The sequence below is a fragment of the Chiroxiphia lanceolata genome, chromosome 1 (assembly GCF_009829145.1).
Source record: "Chiroxiphia lanceolata isolate bChiLan1 chromosome 1, bChiLan1.pri, whole genome shotgun sequence".
Classification (NCBI taxonomy): Eukaryota; Metazoa; Chordata; class Aves; order Passeriformes; family Pipridae; genus Chiroxiphia; species Chiroxiphia lanceolata.
The window spans coordinates 67,958,263-67,985,913 of record NC_045637.1 but is presented as its reverse complement, the minus strand read 5'-3'; the positions used below and the strand labels follow the sequence as shown (position 1 = coordinate 67,985,913).

Genomic DNA, 27,651 nt, shown 5'->3' with positions numbered 1-27,651 from the left:
GTAATTTCATCCTAATTAGTTAAGAATCGAGAAATGAGGAAAAAAAAAGAGGTAAAACCCTGTTCTGTCATGAAACTTCATCTGAAGTGTTATGATGAAGATCTGCAAGTTTGCCTGTTGGAAAACAATGAGTTAAAACAATCTTTCTCCAGCCCAAACTCAGACATCTCTGTGTCTAAGTAATAATAATAATAATAATGCCCTTATCTTCTAGGTGAATGTAAGTTGGTGAGAAAAAGCAGCAGAGAAGCTCCTTCTGCCTCACTCCTCTTCAGGGAAGGTTCTTTCTGTGTATACTAACAGAGGCATCTTCTGCCTCGAGGAACATAGGCCTTGGCCCTTCCTGGATAAAAGCTACAGGAGGGGATGCTTAGCTTTCAACAACCCAGGGAAAAATTCCTGTAGTAGGGGAGTTTTCTCTTTCTCTCAAGGACATTGGAGCCCAGGGAAGGGCAGACCCCAGACTCCAGGATCCATGAACATGCTCCAAATCTGGCTTTGGGCTGGAGCACCCCAACCACTCACAGTCAGATCGGGCTGCTCCTTGTGCTGCTGGCCCCCTGCTCAAATATACCCAGCGCCCCATCCACTAATTTTTGAGCTTGGAATGTAGGACAGGTGTCCTCTCTGATGTGCAAATGCAATAACGTGTTGCTTTACAGCAACAAGTGCAGCTTTGGGGTGTTTTGAGAAAGGGTAAGGAGGGGCTGAGGGGAGAGAAAAAATGGAGGAAGCAGAGGTGAGTGTCCCCAGGAGACAGCCCGTTCCCAGCCTACGCTAGGGACGGTGCACCCGGGCCGGCCATCCGCGCCCTCTGCCAGGGCATCTCCCCCGGAGATGGGGTCACCCCGAGCTCCGCCCGCTGGGCGGCTCCGCCGGCGGCTACCGGAGAGCACCGGGCTTGGCAATGGCACCCTCCCGCCGCCGAGGGGCACCAAGGCACCGAAGGACGGAGCGGTCCTCGAAAAACATTCGCCCACCCGGGCAGCAAGACGGGAAAGGGGGCTTTTCCCTCTCTGCCAGCAGGAGGGGAGTTGAGGGGGTGCTGCCCGAGGAGCCCCGGGGAGCCCAGAGCCCTAGAGATGAACCCTTAGAGTCAGTCTATGGAGCTTGAGGCAGCCGAGGTCATCCTGGCGCATACCTGCCTCTTACTGTCACTGGATGCGCGCAAACTGATCTGTGAGAGCCATCAGAGGAATGGACTGAGCAAGGCGCTCGTGGAAATGACTGAAAACTTGGGGGGCTGCAAGATTCAGACTGCTCTGTACTGAAGCAGTAGCGAGGTAAAGGCTTCTGGGGCGGTAGAGTGAGTTACACAGCTCAGAAGGAAAATTCCAGCCCAAATTCCATCTTTTGTCACAAGCTTCCCTCTTTGCATGTCATTAGCTACAGGCACGTCCATATTCATTACCTGCGCTCACTTGGACGGCAAAGCCAGTCTGGTGCACAAGTGGCTTCGCTGAGTTTAAAATAATCAGTTCTTTTTTCACATTAAAACAAGGGAGACTCAGTTATACCGAAGGCTTTGGGTACCAAAGAGGCACACTAATGGCGAAGAGTTAAGCCTCTCAAAAACCTCGCTGCAGGCTTTGTTAACATCCACAGGGTGCATAGGAGTCTTTGAACTTTGGATGCAGGGATAAATCAAGCATAAAACAAGTTACTCTGATGTAGAAAGTATCCCATATATCTGGTAGTGGTATAATAACAAACAACTTTAGAAAGTCTGGATATATTATTTTGGAATGCTTGTAAACTAAGTTAAAAAGAGAGATTTTTAATATTGTAGTTTATGTAAGTTGTTACTAATATTTAAATTAACAAAGTCAGGTTTACTCTTCACAAAGCTAATGAAGTCCAAGTTCAGTGTGGTTTATTTATCCAAAGATTCTAGAAAACAGGCATCTTCAATGAAACACAGTGTTATTGAACAGAACAAAACATTGTGTGACAAACTAGATTTAGAGACATTTATACCAGTTAGTATGGGGATAAAACCATATATTTGAAGGTTGTTTGAGAAGGAGTTGGGGATCTCTAACCACAGTTACATCTGTTTTTCTTTTTACTAACCAAAAAGATTGTAGCATTGATAAATGGCTGGGATTTTCTTGTTAAAACCTTCATGTGATCCCAGCCATAAATAATACTTGGTTTCTTGTTTCTACTGTGCAGGTATGTAGTACATCCTAAGGTTTCTTCAATGTTTTTCAAAGACATATTTACGATTATAAACCTAATTTAAAAATAAGCATTTAGTTGGCTTATCTTCATTTGGCAGTCAATATGTGCATGGAGGAAAGGTTTCCAACAGCCCAAGGTGTGTGCTGAGCAATTGCCCCTTCCCTCACGCTTAAAAAAAAAGAGGCCGTATTAGATATTCTGAAGCCATTTCAGTATGTCGTTAAGCTGATGCCTTTGAGTTTTGTTCTGATGGTGTTGCTATGCCAATTTGAGACATGAAAACAGTCTCTAAGCATTTACTGAAAACATTGCTCATCAACTGGGGAAAAAGAAAACGGGGCGTGGGGGCGGGGGGGAACAGACATCAATCTGGTAATTGGAGAGAAACACAAGCTCCCCTGTTCTGGCAGCCGGTTTTCCCACATGTGCTCTCTCCCTGCCATTGTAAAATATTCACATATGTCAACCAACCAAAAATGTAGTAGTGGAGAGTGAAAGAGCACTAAACTGAGGCTTTCTTACCACTTCACAGGCAGTCACAGTATTGCTGTGCTGGCACCCAACAGCTTTACCAAGCTCAGGCCACGCTGAGGCAATGACCTTTTCCTTTGTATCAGTATATGATCACCAGACATGAACCTGGACATAGAAAGAGCAGTTAAACAGCTCTTTACAGCATGATGTGGACACTTTAAATCTGCCCTCTGAGTTTTCTTCTGGACATCCCCATGAGAAATTAGTTTGTCCACTCCCTTAGGCCTTTTGTGCCCTGGCCACATACTGAAGGGAGACATTGCAGGTGGATAGTGTGTGCGACTCACTAAGGAGGTGATGTGATTTAATTGTGGAGGCTCCAGGCAAAATTGTAACTGTGAGACAGAGACTGATGCTGATATAGTCTCAGCTCTAGGTCACCCCTCAAGGATGGAGTTAATGATGTGTGGCACTAGTGATTGCAAAACAGCAGAGCTTTTTCCCTCCACAGTAAACAATGCTTCTTCTCGTGAAATGTCTCAGCATTTAGTTGGATTATTTTTAGAAGCATTCACATTTGCTAAAACAACACAGAGAAAAAAACCTCAAACTCATCAGAAATCTCATTTGTAGTGAAGTATTAATATTGAGAGTATTTTCAAAGTGAAAGTCAAGAATAAGATTTTGGTTTTCTTATTTTCTTTAGGGAATCAGAGTTCTTCTTTGATTCTACCATTTTGCTAAAACTCATGACATCATACTGTTCTTATTATATTCATATTTATTTTGTTTGTCGTTATCCAAAGAGTTTAACAGCATTCTCTTACCCCAGAAAACAGAGTTTGGATACTTTGCTTAGTTTTTATCCGTGGGAAATTTATACTTTTCATTCTCAGTTTGAAGAAAGTTCTCAAAACACAAGAAACTCCTGCCTCTGACCAGCTCTTCTCTAAAGATCAGTCCATGCTAGAGTTAAGGTTGCCGCAGTCACCCCAGCCCCTCCACCTGTCTTCCTGCCCTTGCATGATGACTCAATCTCTAATGACAGAGTCACACATGAGTTTTTCCACAGCACCTGTCCCATCTGACAGCCTGTAATGAATGAAAGGGTTGAGCAATGTTTATTTTTATCTTCTCTTTTCTATTTGAGCTCTGCTTTGGGGACAACTGTCAAAAGCATATTTAACCACTTACTTTTAAAAACTTGCATGCATTCCTCCTGTTGCATCCCCATGCTTATGAAATTGACCTTCAGAACTACGACTAAGCAAAGTCACAATTTCTTAAGAGAAGACTATTTTGCTTTTCTCATAAGGGAACTTTTCAGCTTCGGGGGGAGAGTGGAGCTATTCTAGCTCTTCCACAGCACTATAGTTTTAATGGAGGGAGTCATTCTGCCCCATTCCACAAAGGAATGTTTTTACAGGTATTGTACGTAAAACACTTAGCAGGACAGCTGGCCATGGGCCTGAGGGATGCTCACAAAAGCAATGCAGGCTGTGTTGACAAGCACTAGCTTAATAAGCATGTAGGCAGAACTGAAAAAGTAAATATTTCTCATGCTTCCTTGATCCCTGTTTGATCAATTCATTCTCACATCACTTCCCCTTTTCTTCACTAGTTGTCCTTCTCCTTGTGTTGCTTTCCTTCTATCTACGAAGGGTTTGACAGGCACCTGGCCAAAGAGGGGGCTGGCAGAGAGCCTGAACAGATGCTGGGTACTCTTTCTAAACCCTCAGCACTTTCTCTTACCCTGAAATTTCCTCTACAGTCCTGGCTGCTCTTCCCCTGGAAGTCCACCCTCCCTCTCCCACTGCTAGACACCTGCAGGCAGAAAAACTGTCTGTGCATGACCATGAGAGGCAGCAGCACACCCAGCTACTCCTTGGGTGCACTGCTTGGTCAACAGAAATAGCAGAAGTGTGTACCCTTCTAGTATAAGAAATGTACAGTGAAACCTTTGCTAAGGAACGCTTGCACGGATGAGAGCACAAGTATTTTGATCCATTCATCAAGTGCTTTCACCTCTCCACTTACCAGGAGGAGCAAATAGGATGACCATTCAGAGGCTGTGCAGGGGACCAAACCTTTGGCTTTGCATGCTCTGGAATAATGACTTCCATTTTCTTACATCAGTCCCTGTTTAGGGATTAGTTCCTCAAACCTCTGTAACTGGGCAGTAGAGGAGCAGTTGGTCACAGAGGACTGTATCATTCATTATCCCTGACCAGATTCACTGGTGTAATGGGTGAGCAGACTGGATAATTTCCTAACACACACAAGGCAAGCACCTGCCATCCCATCCATATTTGTACACTTGTGTATCCTTCAAGTAAGCTGCTCATCTAACCTGACATTGTCAGATACCTGAACTGTATTGCAGGTGAACGAAAAGGAAAGTGTTTCTGGATGCAGCTGAAAAAAATGTGAGGCTCTATAAAAAAAAACCTATTCCAGCTATTATTCACATTCACATCTAACAGTAGTTTTTGAGGGACCTGCCCATCTTGCCTCCCTTTCCCCTCCCATACACTTCTGCACAGTGGGTACCACAGGGGTAAAGAGGTCTTTAATGGAGATCACTATTCATTAGCTATCAATGGTTATTGTCATAGGAGGCCCACAAGTGAGATCAAGGCTTCATTGTTCCAGGTGATGGATCCACACAGATACCACAGGTTCCTGCTGTAGGGCTGGCACTGAAATGAGGCAGCAGGTCAGAGTGAGCTTTTAAATACCACTCCCTGAGCTGGTAGCTCAAGGTTCAAATAAGCCAGTGGAGTTCCCCAGAGAGTGACATTACCAAAATCTCTTGGTGAGCTGACTCCATAGGCTGGAAGGGAAGAATAATATTTCAAATAAGTGGACTGGCGGAGTTCAAAGAGATAATAAGCATTTAAATTCAACATGAAAGACATCTTCCTCTGCAGAGCTTTAGGATGGAATGTAGCCAGGGAGATAAGCTATTTAAAAGCCCCTTTAATCAAGATCATTAACATGGAGATTTTTGTCATAATTAAAAACATCCCCCTTTTCAATCACATTAAAGAGAAAGTGATACAAAATGTAATTTATTTTTCTATTTGAATTGCTTTTAAAAGAACAGTAAAAACATTTTTCCTTGCAGAGAACCACACCATCATTAAAAGTTATCTTTTAGAGAAGATTCATTTAATCTATTCCATTGCTCATATTTTAGCTTGGAGTGAACCGTTGCACTTTTATTTCAACAAAAAAGGTAAAAGCCCTACATTTTGACTTCCCAAGTATTTGGTTTTCTGACCATAAGCAATAGTGAGACAACTTAAAAGGAAAAGTTTTATTCTCACATATTTCCTGATATCTCAAAAGATGCTGTAGAAAACAATGCCTGCTCACATAGAAAGCACGCATTAATTTATTTTTTTTTTGGGTGCATTTGGAAGTAAACCACATTAAAAGGAGCCCACGCACTTTGCAGAAAGAAAAGCACACAGAATATTACCATGCACTTGTATTCAGCAAAGCCTGTGAGCAGCAGAAAGGGAAGATGACACTACAGGAGCCAAAGAGTGCTACCAGTGCACCTCCCTTCAATTATGAGCTCAAAGTCCTACTGGCCCCAGGGCTCCCCTCTTGCCTCCAAAATAGCTGTTGTATATTTAGGTCACAGTGACGAACAGAATTAAAATTAATAAGACCGGAGAAACAAAGCAGCTGCAGCAGGGATGCTTCACACAGAAGCGTGGCATCTGAATGGAAATAGGCAGTCCTTAGCAGGACAAGGGTTGCTGTTCACTTTGTTTTCAGGCAGATTTGCAGACCTGTGTGGTTACAGAGGAAGAGCAGCATATGGGACATGCGTGAAGCCTCACTAAACCTCCCACGCAGTGCTAAGCCAGCCAGCTAAGAAACTTAATCCTATGCAGGGAAAATACTGCCATCTGACAGAGCTTTGCCAGTGTGAAACAGCATTTCTCACAAACTGAGAAGCATTTCAGTGGGACAGCTGTGGTGAGGCTGAGGAGGTATCCTGTTGGTCTTACTAGACTTGAAGATGTTGCAGGTCATTTGCTTGTCAAGCTCTTAATGCTTTGCACTCCTCAGACTTTTAGGTAATGCCTTTGCTGTGAATCCTTCTTCCTTTCAAGCTGATACTGACTAAACTGGCAGATCCAGAAGGAGCATATATGACAATATATCAGATACATCAGTGCAGTGCTACATCTGTTTTATAGCACATCGTGTGCTAACTCAGCTATATTGCTTTGCCCCCTGGAACTTGGTTGGTCAGTTTCTGCAAAAAGAAGCAGAAGAAAGACTGAAGAAAACTTAAAAATAGCTTTGAAAATGCCTCACCTTCTTCATGATGACTTGAACTGTGCAATTTCAAAGTGTCCAAAGTAATCAAACATCTCCTTATCTGAACTGAGAAGTGCTGAAGCAGCTGCATGACCAAGCATCTGCTTGATAAGGTGGATCATCCCCATGCAAGCACCCATCTGTACAGTCTGGTTTTTCCTCCCCCTCCTCAGCCCTGGTGTAGCTTCCCTGTTTGGGTAGGAGAATGTATGTTGGACTGCAACTAGATTTTGAGGTTGCTACCTGACAGGGCTCTTCAAAGAGCAAGATTACTCCCCCGGGTTCACTAAAAATATTATATGTGTGTATCTTGTCCTACAGATTTGTATGGGTACAGAGCAGCAGCTACCTTTTTACAACTAAGGAAATCTGCATAACCATAGCTATTTATAAACTTAATATCGGCTTTTCCAAGCAGGTCTAAATCACAGACATCATCTTCCTTTCCTTGGCAGCTTAGTCCTCTACCTTAGCCCCTCAGAAACTTAATTAAAAAATACACTAATTTCCACCAGGTTTTATTTGTTCCTGTTTCTTAGAAGGTATCTGTGCAGGCCACGAGCTGAACAGAGCTATGCCAGCTTATAGCAGCAGGCATCTGTCCTGTACCCTCTTGTGAGCCATAGTAAGACTTGCTTACTAAGCCTTGAACATTGCTGTGTTCTGCCTTATGCATTACAGACAGCCTTTCCTTGAGCATGTGTCTGGAGGAACAGAAAAGGCAGGACCTGCCTGAGGTGGTTCCTAGGCATTAAATCTATTTAGTCACTGCTTGAAACTAAATCTATTTGAGGGCGGTTTGAGGACTTTAGTTGATTAACCAGGCTTTTATTTAATGCTGGTTATGCTTACATTCAATGAAAAAAATTATTTGCAGTATTGTCTCTTTGGAAAAAAAGAATTAGCTGTTTTTTCCGATATAATCTCCTCTTAATTAGTAACCAAGAAAGATTCATTATTGTCTCTTGAAGCTAAAGAAATGTCAAAGGCATTAAAACATTGACATTTTGTTGCAGTGAGATCTGTGAGATAAGCCAGTCAGCTGCCTGAAGGCAAGATCTGAGATTACTCATCCGATTCTGTTGCTGTGATCTGGTATTGTGGCATACAATGCTGTGAGTCACCCCCTCTCCTGTCAAGGTTCACACAAATGGCTTTGCCCCATTTATCGTGTTTTTAACGGACTCGAAACAGGCTAGAAACCCAGAGTTGTTTGTGGTGTTGATTTTAATAACAAAATAAAAGCTTGTTAGAATCTGTATTTCTTTTAGCAGTGCCAAATGAAATGCTGCACATTACCTGATCAGAAGATGCTGAGAAAAACAGTATGAAATTATTGGGTGCAGTCAGTTTGGATAGCTCAAAATTGTCTACATGCCTTAAGAAAAGATTATTTCTTCTAAATTATTCTCTTTCACTCTTTCCTTCCTTCCACCTTTCCTGTTCCCATGTTTATTTTATTACAGTCCTTTCCAAGCACATTGAGAAGATGAAAAAATCCTCCCTTGGTGAAAAGACCTCTCCTGTCTGTGTGTCCAAGATGGCCATTCTTCTTGTTCATCTCCTGTGGACTCTGGCTACTGTCCAGCTGTAGCTCTGTCCTTCAGCCTTGTGCTGCTTTTAAGCTTACCATGGCCCATATATTTGAACTTGCTTGAATGAAACTATACAAAGGCAGACAGTTGTCATCTAGCATGTAGAATCAGCCTAGGTTTCTCTGTTTGCTGGCAAGGACAGCCTGCGGGATGCTCTCAGCTTATTTTACCTGTTCCCCAGGCTGCCTAAAACTGTCACAGATCACAGTGGGACAGCCATTCCACTAGCACATTTCTTTCCTTTTCTCTGAGTATATGCTTTAGAGACAATAAATACTTCTGGGCATTACTCTTTTTCACAAAAAAAAACCCAGGAAAAATAGCTTTTCTGACACTTTACAAGAAAGCAAATTTTGTTTTCTGCATTTCTTTGTTATAGAAGGAGGTAAGACATGAGCTGTAACACTACAGCAGTTACAATCAGCTGGCGGACATTCCTTCTCCACTAACCTATGACCTGGCTGGGCACATAAACCAGTGCTTTAAAGCAGAAAGGCTTTGGTATCATTAGAAAACACATTTCCTCAAACACCACTTTTGAATTAGAATGGATTTTAAGATCAAAAATCCCACCACCATCATCACTTAAGCTTTCACAGAGTAAGGAAATTCTACTCAAGCTACACCAAGACTTTACTAATTTCTCACTGATCTGTCCTTGGTCTTGTTGTTTAGCCTGGAGAAGAGACAGCTGAGAGGGGACTGCATCAATGTCTGTAAGGGAGGGTGTCAAGAGGACAGATCCAGGCTCTTCTTGGTGATGCCAAGCAATAGGAGTAGAGCCAATGGGCAAAAACTGATGCACAGGAAGTTCTACTTGAATATGAGGAAGAACTTCTTTATTGTGCGAGTAACCGTGCACTGGAACAGATTGTCCAGAGAGGCTGAGGAGTCTCCTTCACTATTCAAGGTGTACCAACCCTCAGGTTTTCTTTTTCAGGAGAAGTGAGAACTCTTTCAGTTTTGAATGGTGGGGTTTCTTCAGAGTGGAGGCAATGCTATATTCCTCTTAGCTCCTGAACAACCTTGATGACAGTAGGCTGCATCTTGTGCCCACAGGAAAGGGATTTACATCAGTTTCCATGCCCCTGAAGCCTTTCAGCTGAGCAAGTTTGGCTCCTCATAGATGGCAGGTTCCTATGCAGTTATCCATGCTACCAAGTTTGTGTTCATTTGAGAGTTTTTTCAGCGGTGAGCCCTCTCCCTGCCTCTCAAGAGCCAAGAGTCAAGGAAAGCCCATTCAGTATGGCTGGGTTTTTGCTCAGCCATTGCTGAGGGTTTCACTTGGTGTTTGTGCTCTTACTGCCACTCAGAAATGCTCAGTTTTAGTGGCTCAAGTCTCCATAAGACATTTTGAGAGAGTTTTCAACCACTTACCACTAATCATTCCCCACTGTTCCCTTGCTGGAAAGCGGACATAGCTGCTACAGCAGTAGGTGTGGCTCCTGCCCTGAGGAGGAAAGGAAATGAAAACAGTCAGATCACCCCAGTCTCTGCAAGCCAGGAGTCACAGGTACGTTTTCACGTGGCTCACATCAGTGTGTGAAACACATCTCATATCCAGACTTCTCTCCATGTCTCCTTTTCCTCACCCAAGCTTCATACTCAAACCTTGAGCTTGGTTATCTATTTAATGTTCAAAAAAGATATCCTGGAATGCCCCTAAAAGCTTCTTGCCATGTATCCAGGTCTAGATGCAACCTGCAGGCAGCCTCAAACCTGTAAGGGAGCCAGGGCTTACAGTGAACCCAGGCTGGCACTGACACATGCGACAGGGATGTAACCAGGAGAGTGATATTACCAAATAAAAAGCAGCAGCTCACATCACAGCTTCCAGTTCTCTTCTTCCTCTCTTCAGCCTTGTCTGCCATCAGATTGCAGAGAACAGGGTGCACACCCTAGCAAAAGGTCAAAGTGAAAACAATCCCTTCTGAGCTTTAGCTGCTTTTGGCTCTTCCTTCTTCTGAAACCTGGTCTCTGGAGACACCCAACTCCTGCAGACAGACCTCCATTCCTGGGCCTATCCACAGCACTGGGCTCCTCTCCTTTTGTCTTCTAGCTGAGCTGTCCTTCCACATGGTGCTTAACAAACCCTCCTCTCCGGGGCTTCTGTCCCACATCCCTATGGCCTCCACCCCAGCGCAGTGGATGAGGCCTGTGCACTTCCTGAGTCACTGCAAGCAGAACAGACGAAGCTGAGCCCCAAGGATTTATCCAATCCTGACCATGCCAGGTACAGAGAAGAAAATAACTCCACTATCTTTCTCATAGCAGGCTGCAGCTTCTTGTCTTCATTATGTATTGTTCTTGTCATCAGTCTAAAAACATGCAGGAAAGTAGCTGAGCCTAGGTTATCAAACGTGCCTAGTAAGAATATCTTGTGATTTAAAACCTTGGCACAGCACACAGAACAGGCGAGTGCTTCTGCTGTTTGAATTTTCCCAGCTATTTTAGAGAGAGGCTGGGGGGACCAGTCTCACCCTGAAGCTGGGCATGTTTGAGTGTCTTGCTGAACGCAGGCCAAAACTGCCCTAAAAGAAAAAGGTAGAGCTTGTATAAGCATGAAAACCAAAAAACCAAATCTTTATTCTCTTTTCCATAAAGCATGGAAATGAGGAACAAATCAACAGTAAATTAGCTAGAGATGAACACTTGGATTCAGATTTCATTAGCTTGCACATCTGGTTAAAATGAGGCATGATTGATTGCAAGCCCTAAGGAGATGTATGGGTTTATATTAAGTGATTAGGGAGAGGAGTCTCCCTCCTTCCCCAGTCACTTTGTTTCCTGCTTTAATTTCATAATGGCCAGTTTGAAATTTCTACAAACACTAATGGGATCTGTTTTCTCTCGTGGGAGTTCATTCCGCCTCATTTGATAAACGAAGATATGAAAAGGTAGCAGCCTTTAACAGAAGATTGATGGTACAGTCCTGGGCGCAGTCTGCCGGAATGGACTTGGCAGCACCACAAAGGGCAACTGTCTGCCTTCATGGGGAAGATTTTCTGTACCCAGAAAGACACCACAGCATTCATAAAAAGTCACCCTTCTATATTAATGAAATGGCTTGCAGTAAGTGAGCGGATAGCAGAGCTGAGCACCAGGCATCTGATGGTGACATTAAGCACCTGGGAGTGGGAGTGGCAATGCCAGCCATGGGATGCTCTGGGGAGCTGAATGTGCTGGCATCTTTCCACCACCAAACCTTGTCCTCCTGTCCCATCCTTGCCAGGCCACTGCAGTTCTCAGTCAGCCCATGGACCCAACATAAATCTTTATGCCCAAAGCTGCAGGATACTACTGCCTGCATAGCCCCCTGGGGGACACGTGTGGGTAGTCTTATCTGTTACTTTCCTTCACAGCAATTCTCTGCCCCTAAATAACATGATTTTTAAGCGCGATGTTTTAAAAGTTGCCTAAAAGGCAGTCTCCATCCTCCTGGGGGGACACTGGTGGGATAAGATTTGCATCCCTTGTCAGGTGCCCAAGGGCACAGAAAAGCAAAGGTAACTCCAAATAACCCCCCTGTATGTTCTTGTTTATTCCTGGCAAAAGTTCAGCTGGTGGTGTTAAGTGTATGATTGAGAAATTAAGCAGCCATGGGTTTCATGTGGTAGCTAGAACTGAATGTATTCAGTTACTGCTCAAGCCCACACAGTTACCGGCTGTGGAAGAGACACATGCATAATTCATATACTTTTAATTAAATGGTAGCATCTTTCAATATATTGCATTTATTGTAATTACATTTATCTCTCCACACCCTTTGACCTACTGAAGCATCAAATTTTCTTTCTTTCAGTTACAACTGAAAGCATAAACAACACTAATTGGATTTTAGCACTAGACCTGCCAAAGGAGACCTAGAGCTGTGCCAGGCTGTCCCCACTGGAGAGAGCAGCACAGGAATAGGATACCCAAGGACCATTCAGGGAGATATAAGCTGCCCTGAGCTGACCCATAGCTGCAGGACACAAGTCTTGCATGTTCTAAAACTCCTCCCTGTGGCTTGGATACAGTGTTCTCAGGGGTTTTCAAGCAAGCAAAGCTGCCCTGCAAGAGCTTTATTCAAGCAGAGACCACTGTGCAGCCAGGACTCTGCAAGCAGCGGTGAACAGGTTGGTGAGGACAGTGGCTTTGGGTTGAAAGAGGTGGCCCTTGGAGGTCAGCTGAGCCATCTTAGTGCTGCATGAAGATTTCTTTCAGAAGAAGGGCATCCCTAGAAAGTGGAGCCTGGAGCTTTTGCCATTGAATAGGTAATGCACACAGCTAGGAGATGTGTCACCTCTGAGAAGCAGGCTGCTGAGACCCACCATGGCGCACTCTTCTCTGCCAAACTCATTTCTCAGCTTCCCATGGTCTTATCATGGGACCTATTGGGTGCAGTGAAGAGTCAGCCTACCTGCACCTCTCAGTGTTTGGGTCTGCTGGGCCTGGCAAGCCACGGCGCAGCAGTTGTGAAGACCACTCCTGTGTGGGAAGATGTTTCAAGGCACCATGAATGGGACACAGGACTGGTAGTGCAGTGTTTTATCATTGCACTAATGCAGCTTTTTCAGAGAGGGAACCAATACCATGCTGCAGAGGGAGGATGGGAAATCCCACAAGGGGAGAAAAAGGGCAAATTGCTTGAAAACATCATTCTGACTGTCAGAGAAGGGACTTTTCCCCCTCCAGGAAGGTATTTAACAATTCTGGCTTGTTAGATGCTGCTCTACAGGCCTGGTTTTTGTTTTGCTTTGTTTTTCTCAGTACGCAGACACAAAGGAGGAAAAAGCAATTAAAAGTGTTTCACTGAGATTTAATGTTATGTTTCTCAGTTGAGACCCAGAAGTTTGTTATTGATTCCGTTGCTAGAGCAGTAGTTTGGGTTTGGCAGATGAGAAGTTGTGCATTAAAAAAAACCAACCAACCAACCAAACAAACAAAAAAAAACCAAAAAAGAATGATGGAAAGATGAAAAGCACCCAACTTGGGCTGCCCTCATGATTTATTACCACATAATATGTAGCAAGACTAATTCCAGATCTGTTGCTTTGGGAAGAAAGGACTCAACTGAGAGCACCTGGAGAGGATTAACAAGTTTGCAGTTTGGCTTTATGAAGATATGAGACCTCTTCCTCTTCCACCATGTTCCCCATTTCTTTCCAGTGCTTCAAAGTTTAGCACAGCAATATGGAGCAACATAGCCAAAGACCTCAGGGATAAAGGGATGGCCATTGCTACCCTGCAGGAGTATGAGGAGGAGACGGAGGTTGCAAAAATATGCTGTCTGAAGCAAAAAGAAAGAAAGGAGAGAAGGAGGGAGGGGAGGGAAGGAAGGTACCTTTGGTCATACTTCTTCAGGGTGCCTCCATTCATGAAGGTTTTACTGTTAAAATAGTTTAACCCTCCAAAATATGAGAGCAAAATCACTCACTTCAAGGGTAGAGCAAATGACAGCATTCCCTCTTTAAAACTACTCCTCTGTGTCCTTCCTGCCTCTGGTTCCATGGAATAGGCAGAAGCTTCACCAAGGCTGAGCAATGTACCCACAGATATTTGCTGGACTCGAGGAGAGCCCCCACAGCCATGGCTGATGGCAGACCCCCACTAGGCAGCTGGTCCCTATTGACAGATCATATCATGGAGGTTTCCTGGTTGGCAAGAAAACCTGTTGTGTTGTAATGCTTATCAGACACTGGTCCTGGGACAGCAGAAGGGGAGATGGAGAGATTAGTGAGACACAGAAGACAGGTAGAATGTATTGAGGGTCATGGAAAGCAAGGGCTGGCAAGGGACTTCAAAAAGGCAAAAGATTTTCAACGGAAAAGCCAAAAAAAGCCAGAGGTGCTTGTGTGGGAGGGGAGGGGTGCTCACAGGGGTGAAGGAAGCAGGCACCTATGAACCAGCCTTGTGAGTGAGTGCCAAAAAGAGAAGAGAGAAGGATTATCAGGACTGCATAGAAAGATATGAAGGGGCTGAGAGGCAGGTCATTAGAGGAGGTACCTTCTGTTCTTGGTGGCTTGCAATAACCAGGGCAAGTTGTCAAGAACCCACACTGAGCCTTGGCATGTTGAGCTGGAAGTGAAAAAATGGGAGTGGTCTTGGGCTGCAAAGCTAAGTCAACTCCAGCACTTCCCCTCCCTGATTTCATATACCAGCAGCCTTGGTGGAGGTGCTTTTCAGGGGCTGTCATCCTTGTGTTGCCACAAAAGAGCTGTGAGCCAGTGTGACAAGGGCACTGCTGTGCTCATTCAGAGCAAGCACGTGTACTGCCAAAGGCAGTGACTACAGATCTGCTGCAGACCTTGCTCTGTTCCTTGAGCAAAGACTGGCCCTGTGGGGTTTAGTCAGCTTTGGAGAGCACAAGTTTGAAACTCCTTTGCAGGAGGGAGGAGTGATCAGTCTCACAGTAATGCCCCTACTATTAAATCCCTAATTTTGCACACCCAGGTAGAGGGCAGCTCACACTGACCTTCCTCCCCAGAGCCTCATGCATCTCAAGCCCACACAATGTAGGCACAAGGCAGCCTCCAAAACCTCCAGAGCCTTAGCTCTTATGGGTGCCTCTTACATAAACAAGCACCACAGCTCTCAGCCTCACCAGCCCCAAACCCTCCCTGAGCAACCCTGGAGCTGCAAACAGGGTCTTCTCAGCTCCCATCAGGGCATCACACATGCCAGCTCGGAACATAGATGTTGTGTAAGCCACAGAAAGAAATGCACCACAGGTAGGACAGAAGTGCTGGGTGGTGTTGGCATTCCCCCCCCCCCCATTCAAAAAAAACCCCCATCCAATCCTTATCCTCTCCCTCCAAGCCACTTTGTGCCCTTGCCAAGCCTGGCACTGCTCGAGGGGGGCAGCGGCCAGAGCAGAGTGGGAAACAGCACAGAAATCACATTTTTTTGTTGTTGTTTTTGAAAGCAGTAAGGCAAATAATAATAATAATTAAAAAAAACGATATTTGAGTTCTTCACACCACTGAGGCCCTGTGCTGCTAAGTATCACTGACCAAATATCTTTTAAGAAAAGAATTTTTGCTGTGTTTTCCTTGGATTTCCACAAGAGTTTGCTAATGAAAGGCAGCGGAAGAATGATGCAGGGGAATTAAGTGGCTCTCTGCTTGAAGAGCTGAATAATCAGTGAATGAAACAGTAAAGATCCATGTGGCTTTTATGTCTCACTGCTATGCTAGATACTTTGATGGCAGAGCTGTGCAGTCGCTGACATTGTATACCAAACACACACTGTAGAAATGCTTATTAAAAAATAACATAATTAGTATAAAATGCATATTGCTTATGTAATGAAGCAGTTTTATATATGTAATTTTAAAATAAAGTAAAAAGGCAAACATTATTTTAGGCAGTGCTTTGCCATCAGGCTTCTCAGCAGGTGACAGTGTGGGTTGTTTTCTGCTCTTTCTCCCTGTTGTTTTCCTCCTTACTCTCCTGACCATCACAGACCCTAAAGACTGGTGAGAAGACATCTCACAGACCATATGTGCTACTGGCAGCACACAAAATATAACTGTAATGGTCAGGGATGTCAAACACACCTGATGCCACAGCTAAGCTGATCCTATGTCCAGCTTTTCACAAAAAAGGTAAGCCTGCTCTCCTCATCTGACCAGAAGCTGGGGTGCTGGGGTGCTCTCATGAACATGTCCTGGGGTGGTTGGGAAAGGGCAATGGTTGATCTTTTATTTCTCTCATTCCCTGGCGTGTCCTCCAGCAAGTCAGGTCACAGCCAGCTCTGATATGGGCTTTGTTGTAGGGTTGCCCCTCAGGGCAAGTTGCCCTTGGGCACGGGGATCCCAGTGCTGGCCAGCCCTAAAGGCTTCACCGTGCTTGGGAAGGGCATGGCCATCACCTTTCATGAGGCTTGGGGTTTCTTCCACTTGCCTGCATCTGCACCCTTGTGGGTTCCTTCCTACCCCCTTGTTGCTGCAGGATTTGTGTACCACAGCCAGGTTGAAAACATTGCCTTATCATCCCCCTTGCCCTGACTTAACAGTGCCTCCCTACAAAGTCTGTATTCTGCTCTAAAAAGCATGTCCCCAGAGAAACAGAATTAATCTCAGCAACCTCACACTTGGTCTCATAGATCAGTCATCTGATAATGAACCAAAAAATTGTTCATATACATCTCTGAAGTCCCCACGCTTCTCTGTTGCAGCCAAATTACCCAAGAGTATTTGCTGACCTTTTAGCACACAACTTCTCATTCTGCTGCACCCCAGAACACTGTTCTTTAGCAAAGACGTGTATTAAGGGGAATTAATTAACTAGGTTAACTGTCTGGATAATCCATTTTCTTGGTATAAATTGAGTAGTGATGGAAGAATGTTGATCTGTTGCTCCTCTGCTTTCCCCACATAGAGATTAAAAATAGAAGAATATCCAGATGGAGAAATTGGGATGAGATTGCATTCTTTCTGAATATAGAGTTTTGGTAACCTCAGAAAATGGGGTGAACATTGCTTGGATTTAATTTCCTAAGTGTACTAGAAAAGTTAATGTCAAAACATTCTGATTTAGAGATCTTTGAACAAAAGAGAAGGGAAATGTTTCACTCTGAAGCAACTTTTCATTTAGACATTTAAAGAATGGGAAAATCAGGGGCAAAAATCTGAGTGAAATGTTTTAATTGTGTTAAAACAAAAAAATTTACAATGAACAGGCTTTGTTTGCTGCATTGTTTTTTGGTGGACATTTTTTAAATTTTCCTCTGTGGAGGAGTTTAATACCTTGGTGTCTCTCAACCCTGTGTGGATGATTTCTCCCTACCCCTTCCACAATAGGAATGCTTTTTGCTGCCTTTTTAGCCCCAGATGAAAGACCAGAAACATGCCAAGTTTTGTGTTTCTCTGCCTTGATCCTGCCAGTGTTTTTCTGGCTCTGGTATTCGGCGAAGCGTGCCCCAACTAATGACCCCGCAGATGATTGGCACCCCACGCTGGACTGTAACTTTAAGCTGGAGGAAACCCTCTGGGCTTTATGAAGAAATTATCTCTCTGTTTTTTCCTTAGATTGCAATTTTCTTATGATAGTGGATCCACTTTATTAGCAACCAAACATTTCCTTTAATTGGCATCCTGCCCCATGCCTCCTAAATGACTGATTTGACTACAAATTGCTCAGACTCTGTGATTTATTTTTCATCTCATTTATTGCAGGCATGAATACAGGAATAGGTAAACAGCTGAGCCGTAAAAGTTTCTCTTTAGGCAGGTTTTCAACAAAATGCCATCATACACTGTCTGATGATACACACTGCCACTCAGATGAAACAAAATGGTTTGAGCAGTCTTACGCTAAAGCTGCTACCCACCAGTCAAAGCTGCAGCTGCCAAAGAAGCCTTCTCCTCCACTTACTCTCTATCATCTTCCCTCCTTCTCCATGTCATCTACAGCTTCTTTTACGGCACTTAACTTTACAAAACACAGTTGTGAGGCTAATCTTACATGCAATTACAGATCAGTCTCAGTATATTTATTGCAAACTCCTTGAACATCAGGACATTAAAAAAAGGAAAAAGAAAAAAAAAAGGAAAAAAAAAAGAAAAATCCCATTGCAAAATTACAAGTAGGTTTTTGTAGCAAATGAACCAGAAATGTATTCAGAAAAAATAAATAAATAGAACCAAAAGCTATTTGTGAACAGTTCAAACAAAACATGATACTACCTCCAATGAAACATTTCACTGCATTGCCAGCTCTGTTTCAAATGGGCACGTAGGCATCCTGTTGCAAGAGAGTATTGAAGCCACGAACAGAAACCTTGGAGGAGTTAATTTTCAAATTTTGCACTTCCAGGGTCAATGAAACATGAAAAATCTGCACATACCATGGGATCTGAGAGAAGTGTGGAATCTCAAATAACATTTCTAAAGAAAAACCCAGTTATTACTTTTAAAACAAAACAGTGAAAACAGCTGAAACACGCAAAAAAAAGCACAATTGGTTGGCTTCCATAAGAGGCTGCAATATGAGAAAATATTTAACTCCTTGCATAGCTATTTAAATGGCCAATAAATTTTGCTGGAATCACCCAAACATGACAACATTGCATTCTGCCACTTAGAGACTTCACGCTGAAAAGCTGGGATCTGTTGACTGGGTCAGAGCTCCACCTGGGGCACTGTTAAAAGCCAGGGCCACCTCTGATAGGCTTTGCCAGCATGGCTGTAGCAGGAGGTTTCATCAACCAACTACCCCCAGATGGGTCACAACTCTAGGGAAGCCTCTGTGCTTATGCCACTGCAAGTTGTTACCCCAGCATTCTGTCTTCCCATAAGGGATAAAAGCCGTTCTGAAAACAGGATATTTCTGGTAGTATATTTACACCTAACGCGCAAGGCTTTTGCTGGCAGAGCTATGTCGATCACAAATTATACTTCAAAGCTCAACCCTGAATGATGCAGCTGTGTCAGCAAGGGTTTGCAATGTAGGCCTAACCAGCGGGACAGAAAGCAGGATTCATCTCACTTAACTTTAATCAATATAAAGGTAGACATTTAAGTCAGAGGCACCTCCGGAAGACAGTTCCTTTGATCTCTCATCAGGTGAGAGCTGGGCATTTTAATGTTAGATGAGATGAACCCTGTCCCAGGACAGCTGAAGAGACAAACTCCTTTCAGCTACCCTTTCCTATCACCAACTCTGGAGATCATGCTTCAGAAGGCTGCTGTTCAAATGCGTTATCTTTACACATGTCAATGTACATGATAATGATAGCCTGTGCTGGGCTTCATGCTGCCACAACTACATATGCAAGCTCATTAAAGCTAGCTCAGATACTTCTGCACTATTATATAGACATACCCTCGGGCAGAGTATCCTTTAACACCTGTAAAGTTAAATTGTAGGGGCAACTCTAGACTATCTGCCCCTCTGCAATATGTTCATGTTGGCATTGTCTTGTTTACAGTAGCTTTGGGTAACAGGTGTTGTAACACTGTAATTCCCAACTGGAGATGAGGCAGGAGTGTTTCTTCAGAGGATGTGAAAACTGAGACACTGAAGCATGGCTGAAGAAGGTACATAGTAAGAAAAAACAAGGTGATGACATTCCACAGTTAAAAGTTTAGTTTGTTATCAGTAAAACAGTTTTAATAAAGCTCCATTAGACTGCTGAATAGGAAATAGTGGCAGCCAGTGGATAAGACACTAAAACAAGACAAGGCAACGTACTTGGGGTTGTTCTGTAGAAAACGTCCCACAGAAACTAAGCAGCCACATGAGCCTGTCCCTCTTCTCCTGGTGGGAACCAAAGAAGGAGGAGTCCCTGTTCTTCCTTAGCTATCCCAGAGCATGCCTCAGCTATAAAGACAGCCATGTAAAGTAACCTTGGTTCTCGTTTTTTGTTTTCCAGTTCTGGCTATTTCAGCTGAAGAATTTTTGTACAATGGGAGCAAAACTGTTGCATTTAAACTAATAAACAAAGAGACTGTTTATGAGCGAGAACATCTGATGGGCTGGTCTGAATCAGCTATTCAGTTTTGCTTTTGTTTATGTGACCAGACTGTCCTAACACAGGTAACTGGATTTGTTTTGCCCCCAAACCTGAAGGCATATTGTGGGGTTCACAACGTCCACTCCATGGCAATCAGTATGACTGAAGGGTGTGTTCAGATCTTTTCTGGTTTTCCTTGACAATGACTTTGTGAAACTGTTGCCAGTTCAAACACAACCAGAGATTGCCTAACAGGCAAAAGACCAGATTCAGCTAGAGTCAGCACTGTGACGTTCTCAACCTTCTTTGTTTTCCTCTCCCAAACCAGCATCTCTAATTACAATTTTCTTTTATTTGTTCTTCAGAATGCTCACTCTCCCTTGGACACAGGCAAAATGTGCTGCTGCTTTTCCTTTACCAACACCTTTGAGAAGTGGTGAGAAAAGAGTAACAGGACATGGAAGTTGAAGTCTTTTATGTCTATTAATTTCCCCCTCCCTTCTGATTTCCTCACAGGGATTTAATGTTCCTAATCAATTTTTAAGAACCTTGGACTGATGGCATGGTGCATTAAAACATGAGGAACAGAAGTGTCCTGGCACTGTAACTAGAGGGTGGACAGCATACAAGTCATATCTGATTACCTTGAAAAGTCACCGTAGTGTTCTAAAATCTGCAGTTCAGGTTTCTTTCTGTGGCTCTTTGTGCCCACTGCCTGTGTTGAGCCACTTGATTAAATTTTCTACCTAACACTTCTGCTGAGTATTTTTAACAAATTTATGGCAAACAGAAAGTTTTGGGTTTGGTGGATTTAAATAGGAAGCCTAATGCTAATTTCTTGTCCCAGTAAACATAAAATAGGCAAGTCATTTTATACCTTCACATCGCAATCCACAGTCCTGTGAAGCTCTCCATAACTCTCATTTCAGAAAAACAGCAACTCTGAAGGAAACCCAGTTTCACAGCAATCACTTCCCGGCCTCCACACAAACAAACTGCTTAAGCTAAGATAAAGTCATTGTAATCAGTACCAAATGAGGGGCAATCTTTTATCTTAATACAAACAAGAGAACACAGTATACAGAGCAACAGAAAAATATACATCTTCAGCCATACAAAATACATAAAAGCTTTCCTGTTGAAAGAGTACCTTGTAGCTGACAGTCAGATGTTAGTTTTCTAGATGACCCTGCACTACTGAACAAGGGGAAACAGAGAACTTCCTTTTTTTTTTTCTTTTCCCTAGGAAATAGTTGGTAGCATTACCTGTATACCATAAACTCCCTCCCTGCAGCTGCAGGTCTGCTAGTGCTGGACCACCCACCCCACCTCATGCCTGAGAGAGCTCCACTGGACGTAGAGGCTGTTTGCGTATCAGAGGTGAAGGGTGTACCCTCTACAGGTTTGCCAGGACATATGTGCTGATTAGTAGAGCAAAAAAAATGGGTATAGGCAAGCTATGCCGTAAACTATCATTGTTCTTGTTCTTTAAAGTGATCGATCAATTCATGTCAGTCAAGAAGGTGGTTTATTTACCTGGGAGGGAAAAAATTCTCCCTGTGTGAGTTACATCCACGCCGCTGAGGCTCTGCAACCTTCAGTGCTGGGGCAGAAGATGTCTGAGCGTGGGCAAGCCCTAATGCCTAGGCAGATTGGAGAAGGTAAAACTCCTCACTTACTTAAAAAAAGTCAGTACCAAGCTAGAAAGTCAGTAGCAAATTGCTTTAAACAACTGATTTTTTTTTTTCATTAATGGAAATACGTTAAGATTGAGTTGAAGGTTTAGGTCGAGATGACAAACTATAGGGAGTATTGGGTATGTATATCTGTATGGTGGGGTGTCTTTCCCCTTTGCAGCTATTTATATCTCTGAGTGAAAGTTAAGGTTAGGAATTTAATAAGACAGCCGTTTATTCTGTGGAGACTAACAGTCCTGGGGTTAGGATGTAATAATCATTCTTCTGCTTTAAAAATGGTTCTTTAACAAATAGCAGTAGCTCATTGCAATTTTCAGTTGTACAAAATGACATATTTTCTATGTTACTATCAAAATATTCTGCATAACATTAATTTCTGTGCACTTATTAACATATGTACAGAACAGTGTTTCCCAATAGAAATCAGTATGTTCCTTGCTGATCCTTTTTTGCCCTAGATTTACCAAAACCAAACCAGAAATAAATTGTGTTAATAGTATAAAATCTCAGGAGAGATAAAGGATTGAAGGTTTATTTCCCAGCAGCAAATGAATAAAGGAACTCCTTCAAATTAAAGTCTAGCTTGAGACGTAATTTTAACCAACCGTGGTGAATCCAGGCGAGCCAGGAATATCACACATTTTCCCGATGCGTTATGTTGAGTACACAGAAGCAGAGGAATGTAAACAGACAGAAGGCACATGAAAGGCCCCAATCCATTCTCCATCTGACGGAAGTGCGAATTTCATAATTCTGTCATCAAGAGTCTTTTCATCATTTTCTCTCTCTCGAGTTCACGCCTCAGAGTCTCAGCGCTGTGTAATTAATGCACAAACAGCCAATTATGGGAACAACAATAAGTTTTAGATTTCAATTTAAAATAATTAACATTTTCAAAATACCAAAGGAGGGGAAAAAAAGGTCAGACTCAATTCAGTGAAAAAGCTGATAACCGATGGCTGATTTAAAAACAAGCACCACTTGATATTTCTGAAGAGCAAACAGAGGCAAGAAAAAGGACATAATTTGCCACATGGCAAAACAATTTAGGATTTCATCTAACCCTCATTAAAGGTTACTGATTTCAAAGGAAGCTGGACTAGGACTCTGAAAATGAAACAGTTACAGCACATGCCATCATGAAATACTGCTGTTACAGCCTTCTGCTCCTTGGCATGGTCTGATACAGGGGGACATCTGCATATGCTGAATTTACCACAGTCCTGCACATACCAGGATGTGGGAGCCAGAGCCTAAAGTCCTTGCTCTCACATACCAATTCACTCCAGAGCACACAAGCTCTGTAACACTGGAAATGCCCTGGATTAGAGATTCCATTTCTGGAACTGTTTGCTGTGTTGTTCTGAAAATTAGGTATCTAATGCTTGTAAAACAGTTTGGAGATTTAAACTGCAGTGCAGAGACCTTGCTGCCCATTCATGAACAAGCAGGTGTAGAATTATCCACTTGAGACATCCTACAGAAGCTAAGTTCAGCACTACAGCTTCAGAATTACATTTTCACTGGAATGATAAATTTTTAGATGACTTAGCAATGTTGAAGAAGTGTGCAGGTGCAATTAGCCAACATCTACAAAATATAATTAACAACCAAAAATGGGAACTGACTGTGAATCCAAAATTAAAAAAGACTCATTTATTATGATGCCGAAGAAATACTTTTCAACATAAGCCTAGGATTATTTGTGCTCCAGAACTACTGAGTATATCCACTCATATGTTTGTATTCTGTCAATTATCAGCCTGCGAAATTCAGCTTTTATTAAATTCTAGAATAAGAAGCAAGCATGGAAAACCAATAGGATGAAAGAATAGAAAATTGAAAACAGTCTGCCTGTGGAAAGATGGATAGGTTGCTGTTTCCCTGAGAAACTACATGAAAGATCACTGTAGCCTGACATCATTAAAAAAGAAAAAGGAAAAAAAAAAGGAAGAACAAGAAAGAAAACAAATGCGTTTTTCATTTAGAAGAACAGACATTTCTCAACCTCAGCTTTCCCCCAAGGACATTTAATTTCAAAAAACAAATTGCAACAGTAATTATTAAAACAAAACCTTTGTGGTTCAGACAAAATTACTTGCCTGAGCAAAATCTGCACAACTCTTTCTCTCCAGGCCATTGGCTGTAGAAATGGCTGCTGGCTGCAGCAGCTGATTAAGGTAGTATTTTTTTTTCTCAGAGCAGATATGAGTTACAGGTATTTCTTTACATAACCCACAAGCAGGAATCTTTCAGTATAGAAGGAAATGATACTTTATGGTAAATATGACAGAAGAACGGAAATCAAGCTGATTCCTTTAATGCAGAGAGCATCATAGTATTTCTGTGAAAGAACTGCACAATACCTGTCTGCCAGCGAAATCGGCTTATGCGACGTATATACTGTCTGGACGGTTGGAGTCGGTACAGTCTCTGCCAAAGACCTCAGTACAGGCGATGGAGTTACCAGCGTTATCTTAGGTGATGACTGCACTGCACAGCATTGCATTTTGCTGTCTGCAAATTCTGCCTACAAAACAAAAAAGTATACACACACACACAAAGGGAAAAGGTGTAGATTAGCTTCTACTGGTCTTGCTATCCTTCGCTATCCAATTCGTTGCCAAACAGTAACAACTGATAAAGAGAACAAATGGGAGGCTGTAGCTATGACTTCTCAATGAGACCTCTGTAGATACTGAACAGTCACTTCTTTTGATGCCTGAGGGACAAGCCTGATTGAAATACGCACTATGTGAGATGACACCACATAGGAGACTGGCAGCATTCAGGTAAAAGATATAATCGGTTTGGAGAATGACACTTATCATTATTGCATTTTCCCTAAAAATAATGCTGACAACATGAGATTTCTGGAATATTCTTCAGAAATACTATATAATTTGCTGGTGGGTCCTCTGACTACTCTGTGTTTTGTTAACAGCCAGGAGTCTGGGCTTTCAGGAGTCTGGGTTTCCAAGACTCCACCCTTTCCCACACTTGCTAACTGGAACATGCCTCAACAGATATTCTTGCAGTATCCAGTGACAGCCAATGTTAAAGCAATATTGGAAGGGCTAAATTAACACAAACAGCAAGTAACCATCTCCTGTCTTTCAGATGAGGTGTATCAGTGCAGCAATATTACAGCAAAGACTGGGCTACCTTAACAACAACGAGGAGGATCCCTAAAAATCAAACAGCTCTGTCTTGCTTTTTGGAATGGACTATTTCTCATGCCAAACCACAGCAGGTAGTGCCTATGGTGCATGTATGACCCTGAACTGAGAAGAAAACAGAGGAACTGCAGTTCGTGTGTTAGGATCATTAGAACATGCTCCTACTGGTATCAGCTGCATTTCTTCCTTGACAACTTTTTCTTCTGAAGCTGGTTCAAAATTCTCTGCAGTTCAACTTTTAAAACTCAATCTTACAAGTTGCAGAGATATGAAATTTGGTGTTCCTCATACAGGATCCCTGTGCTCCGAGGACCGCCAGATCTTACTTTATGGCATGAGAAGAAGGCATCACTGTGATGCTGATATAAATTCTCCCAGCCTTACTGAAATCAGCAGAGTGATGATAAATTACACTTGTTGAAGAATTGTCTGGAGTCCTATAGTGTGTTTGCTCTGTGTAATTGTTCTACAGGATATACCCAAAGCATCATTTTAGGTGTATCTGCTTGCACAGTGTGCTTAAGCCAAATATTTACCTGTTCTAAACAGATATAATTCCATTTATTTAAATCCATATGAGTTATACCATCCTGAGAATGTGGTCATCATGCCTGCCATTTCTCAATGGAAACCACTGAAATTCAGACAGTTCCTGGCATGAAGCTGATATTTAAATGTACCAGGTAACCAAGTTCTCTAATTTTTTGTCTGATAAAATCAACATGACTGTATATACACCACTAAATTCGAAGCTGTACACAAAAGATAAATGTCTAAATGTCACTATTCATAATTCTTTTCATGCTTAATAACATTTCAATGTTTTCTTCCAAGCAAAAATAAATAAATTAAAAAAAAAAGTGAAAGGGAAGCAAGGAAAGGAAAAAGAAAAAAAAAGAAAACAAACAAGGAAAAAGATCAACAAATGTTACCATCTGGGTTTGTGTGTGACTGGAGACCATTCTGCCTGCAAGTCCTACCACTGATCTAAACTCTTCCCTTCCAGCTCCCGCCTGTGATGTAACTATCTTCAAGCCCTCGGCAGAGCCCATGCATCAGGATGAACTGAAACTGCTGGGGAGAAGCACATCTCTTTGGGCTGTGATGGAAGGCCATGAAACACAGGACCAAAGCCAAATTAACCTTCCTAATTATTTTCCCATCTTTATGCAGTCCTCTAGGTAGCTGCTTGTTTGCCACAGATATTTGTGCATAACTCACAGGAATGTATGGGATCATATGATGGATCACACACCGTTAGGTTTTTATTGTAATGGTGTTTTAAATATATGTAGTCTGGATTCTGCCCTCCAAGCTGCCCAGGGAAATGGAAATCCATGGGAAGAAGATGGAATTTCAGAAAGCTTAGCTTGAATTTTACTTTGCTTCTTCTCTCCCAACAGAACATAACAAAAATTTTAACATTTCAATTTGCCATTTTCTGTGGTATGGAAATTTCTGTGGGTAACTATATTGGTGTATCTTCTGTTTACATTTTACAGTTCTGTCCCCTCAAAGGATGAAAAAGTACGTTATATAACCCACCTAAATTTTGCTTTCATCATAACTGTCAGAGACAATAATGAAAAATAATGTCCTGACAACCATTACTAAATAGTGGGAAAGGTATTTTGAGGGCACATCTTTTTCCTTAGATAAAGTACTACTATGAAAGACACAAACACTGTAACTTTGAGTTAGCCTTTATCACAGTTGTACTATCTGGACTTGGCTGACCTAATGAAATGTTGCTGTGACATATTCCTGTGTACTTTTGAATGCATTTAATTAGAGCTCAGTAGTGACACTTATACAACCTGGGGAGCCTAACTAACTCTGGCTTTAAAATACTTATATGGAGAAAAAACACATTTACGTGTGATCAGGTTTATTGTGAAAGAAAAGCCTCTTTCTTTAAATCATTAAATGTGGACAGAACCTGCACATGACCTGACAGTGAATGAAGTTACTTATCTCTGATTACATGCCAGATATAAATTGCTGCAACCAATAAAAGTTAAGGTCAAAGTCTGAAATGCTTCATTTTGCAAACATAATTTAAAAACTTAAGTCATTTTACTGGGGTTTATAAGCAGAGAGTGTTTCTTATAGAGTAGTTAATTTTGTCATACTTATTACAGAATGCCTCTACCATTAAAGTAGGACCTAGATTGCACTCACTTTTTAAATTGTCAAATAATTGTTTTCTAGTTTTATGCAGTTTACCTTACCAAAATCCCTAAGTCGCGTCTTCTGTGAAAGTTTAACAAGAATCCAATTCAATACTGGATTCAAGTTATTAGGTAAACATCGGAGTTTATACAAGGATACCATTGTAGTCATCAACACACTAACTATAATTCTTCCTTAAAATTCAGATGTAAATTCAGTGAAAATCAGGGCCCTCTTTGTGATGGCGCAGCAGGCAGTTTCAGGCAGGAGGCCATGCAATTGCTAGACAGAGGACTGAGTCTTCCCATTCCCTTACTGCTCCTTGGAAAGATGCTATGGAACTTCACAAGTGTCCTCTACAGTCCTGAACAGCACATTTTGGGATCGACTTCATTAGTTGTGAGCCTTGACTTTTAACTCTTAGTCCTCTGTCTAGGAAGCAGCAACGTCTGAATGCAGGCAATATTTTGTATAACGGGAATATTTAACTGATTCATACTCTAATTTTTACTTGGAATTTATACTTTTTATTTTTGAGGACTACTTAGCGCATAGATTTCTGGCACTTA

At 42.4% G+C, this 27,651-nt stretch overlaps 1 protein-coding gene and 1 long non-coding RNA gene across 7 annotated transcripts in view; one reads left to right on the top strand and one right to left on the bottom strand.

Annotated features, from left to right (window-relative positions):
- The first annotated feature begins 1,084 nt into the window (after positions 1–1,084).
- On the top strand, positions 1,085–26,946 carry LOC116780019. Of its 2 annotated transcripts, XR_004354288.1 has the most exons (4): positions 1,085–1,283; positions 17,756–17,773; positions 20,400–20,470; positions 25,917–26,946. It is a non-coding gene; the product is annotated as an uncharacterized LOC116780019 (long non-coding RNA). The 2 variants fall into 2 exon arrangements; XR_004354289.1 differs by lacking the exons at positions 17,756–17,773; positions 20,400–20,470 and adding an exon at positions 24,427–24,523.
- The window catches only part of EPB41L4B (erythrocyte membrane protein band 4.1 like 4B), a 170,586-nt gene continuing 160,664 nt past the window's right edge, over positions 17,730–27,651 (bottom strand). For all 5 annotated transcript variants that reach the window (XM_032674513.1, XM_032674489.1, XM_032674485.1 and 2 more), the window contains 2 exons: positions 24,098–24,261; positions 17,730–22,546 (listed from right to left, as the gene is read on the bottom strand). In XM_032674513.1, coding sequence (XP_032530404.1) covers positions 22,477–22,546; positions 24,098–24,261 — 234 coding nt within the window. In that variant the 3' untranslated portion in view covers positions 17,730–22,476. The remainder of the gene's footprint in view (positions 22,547–24,097; positions 24,262–27,651) is intronic.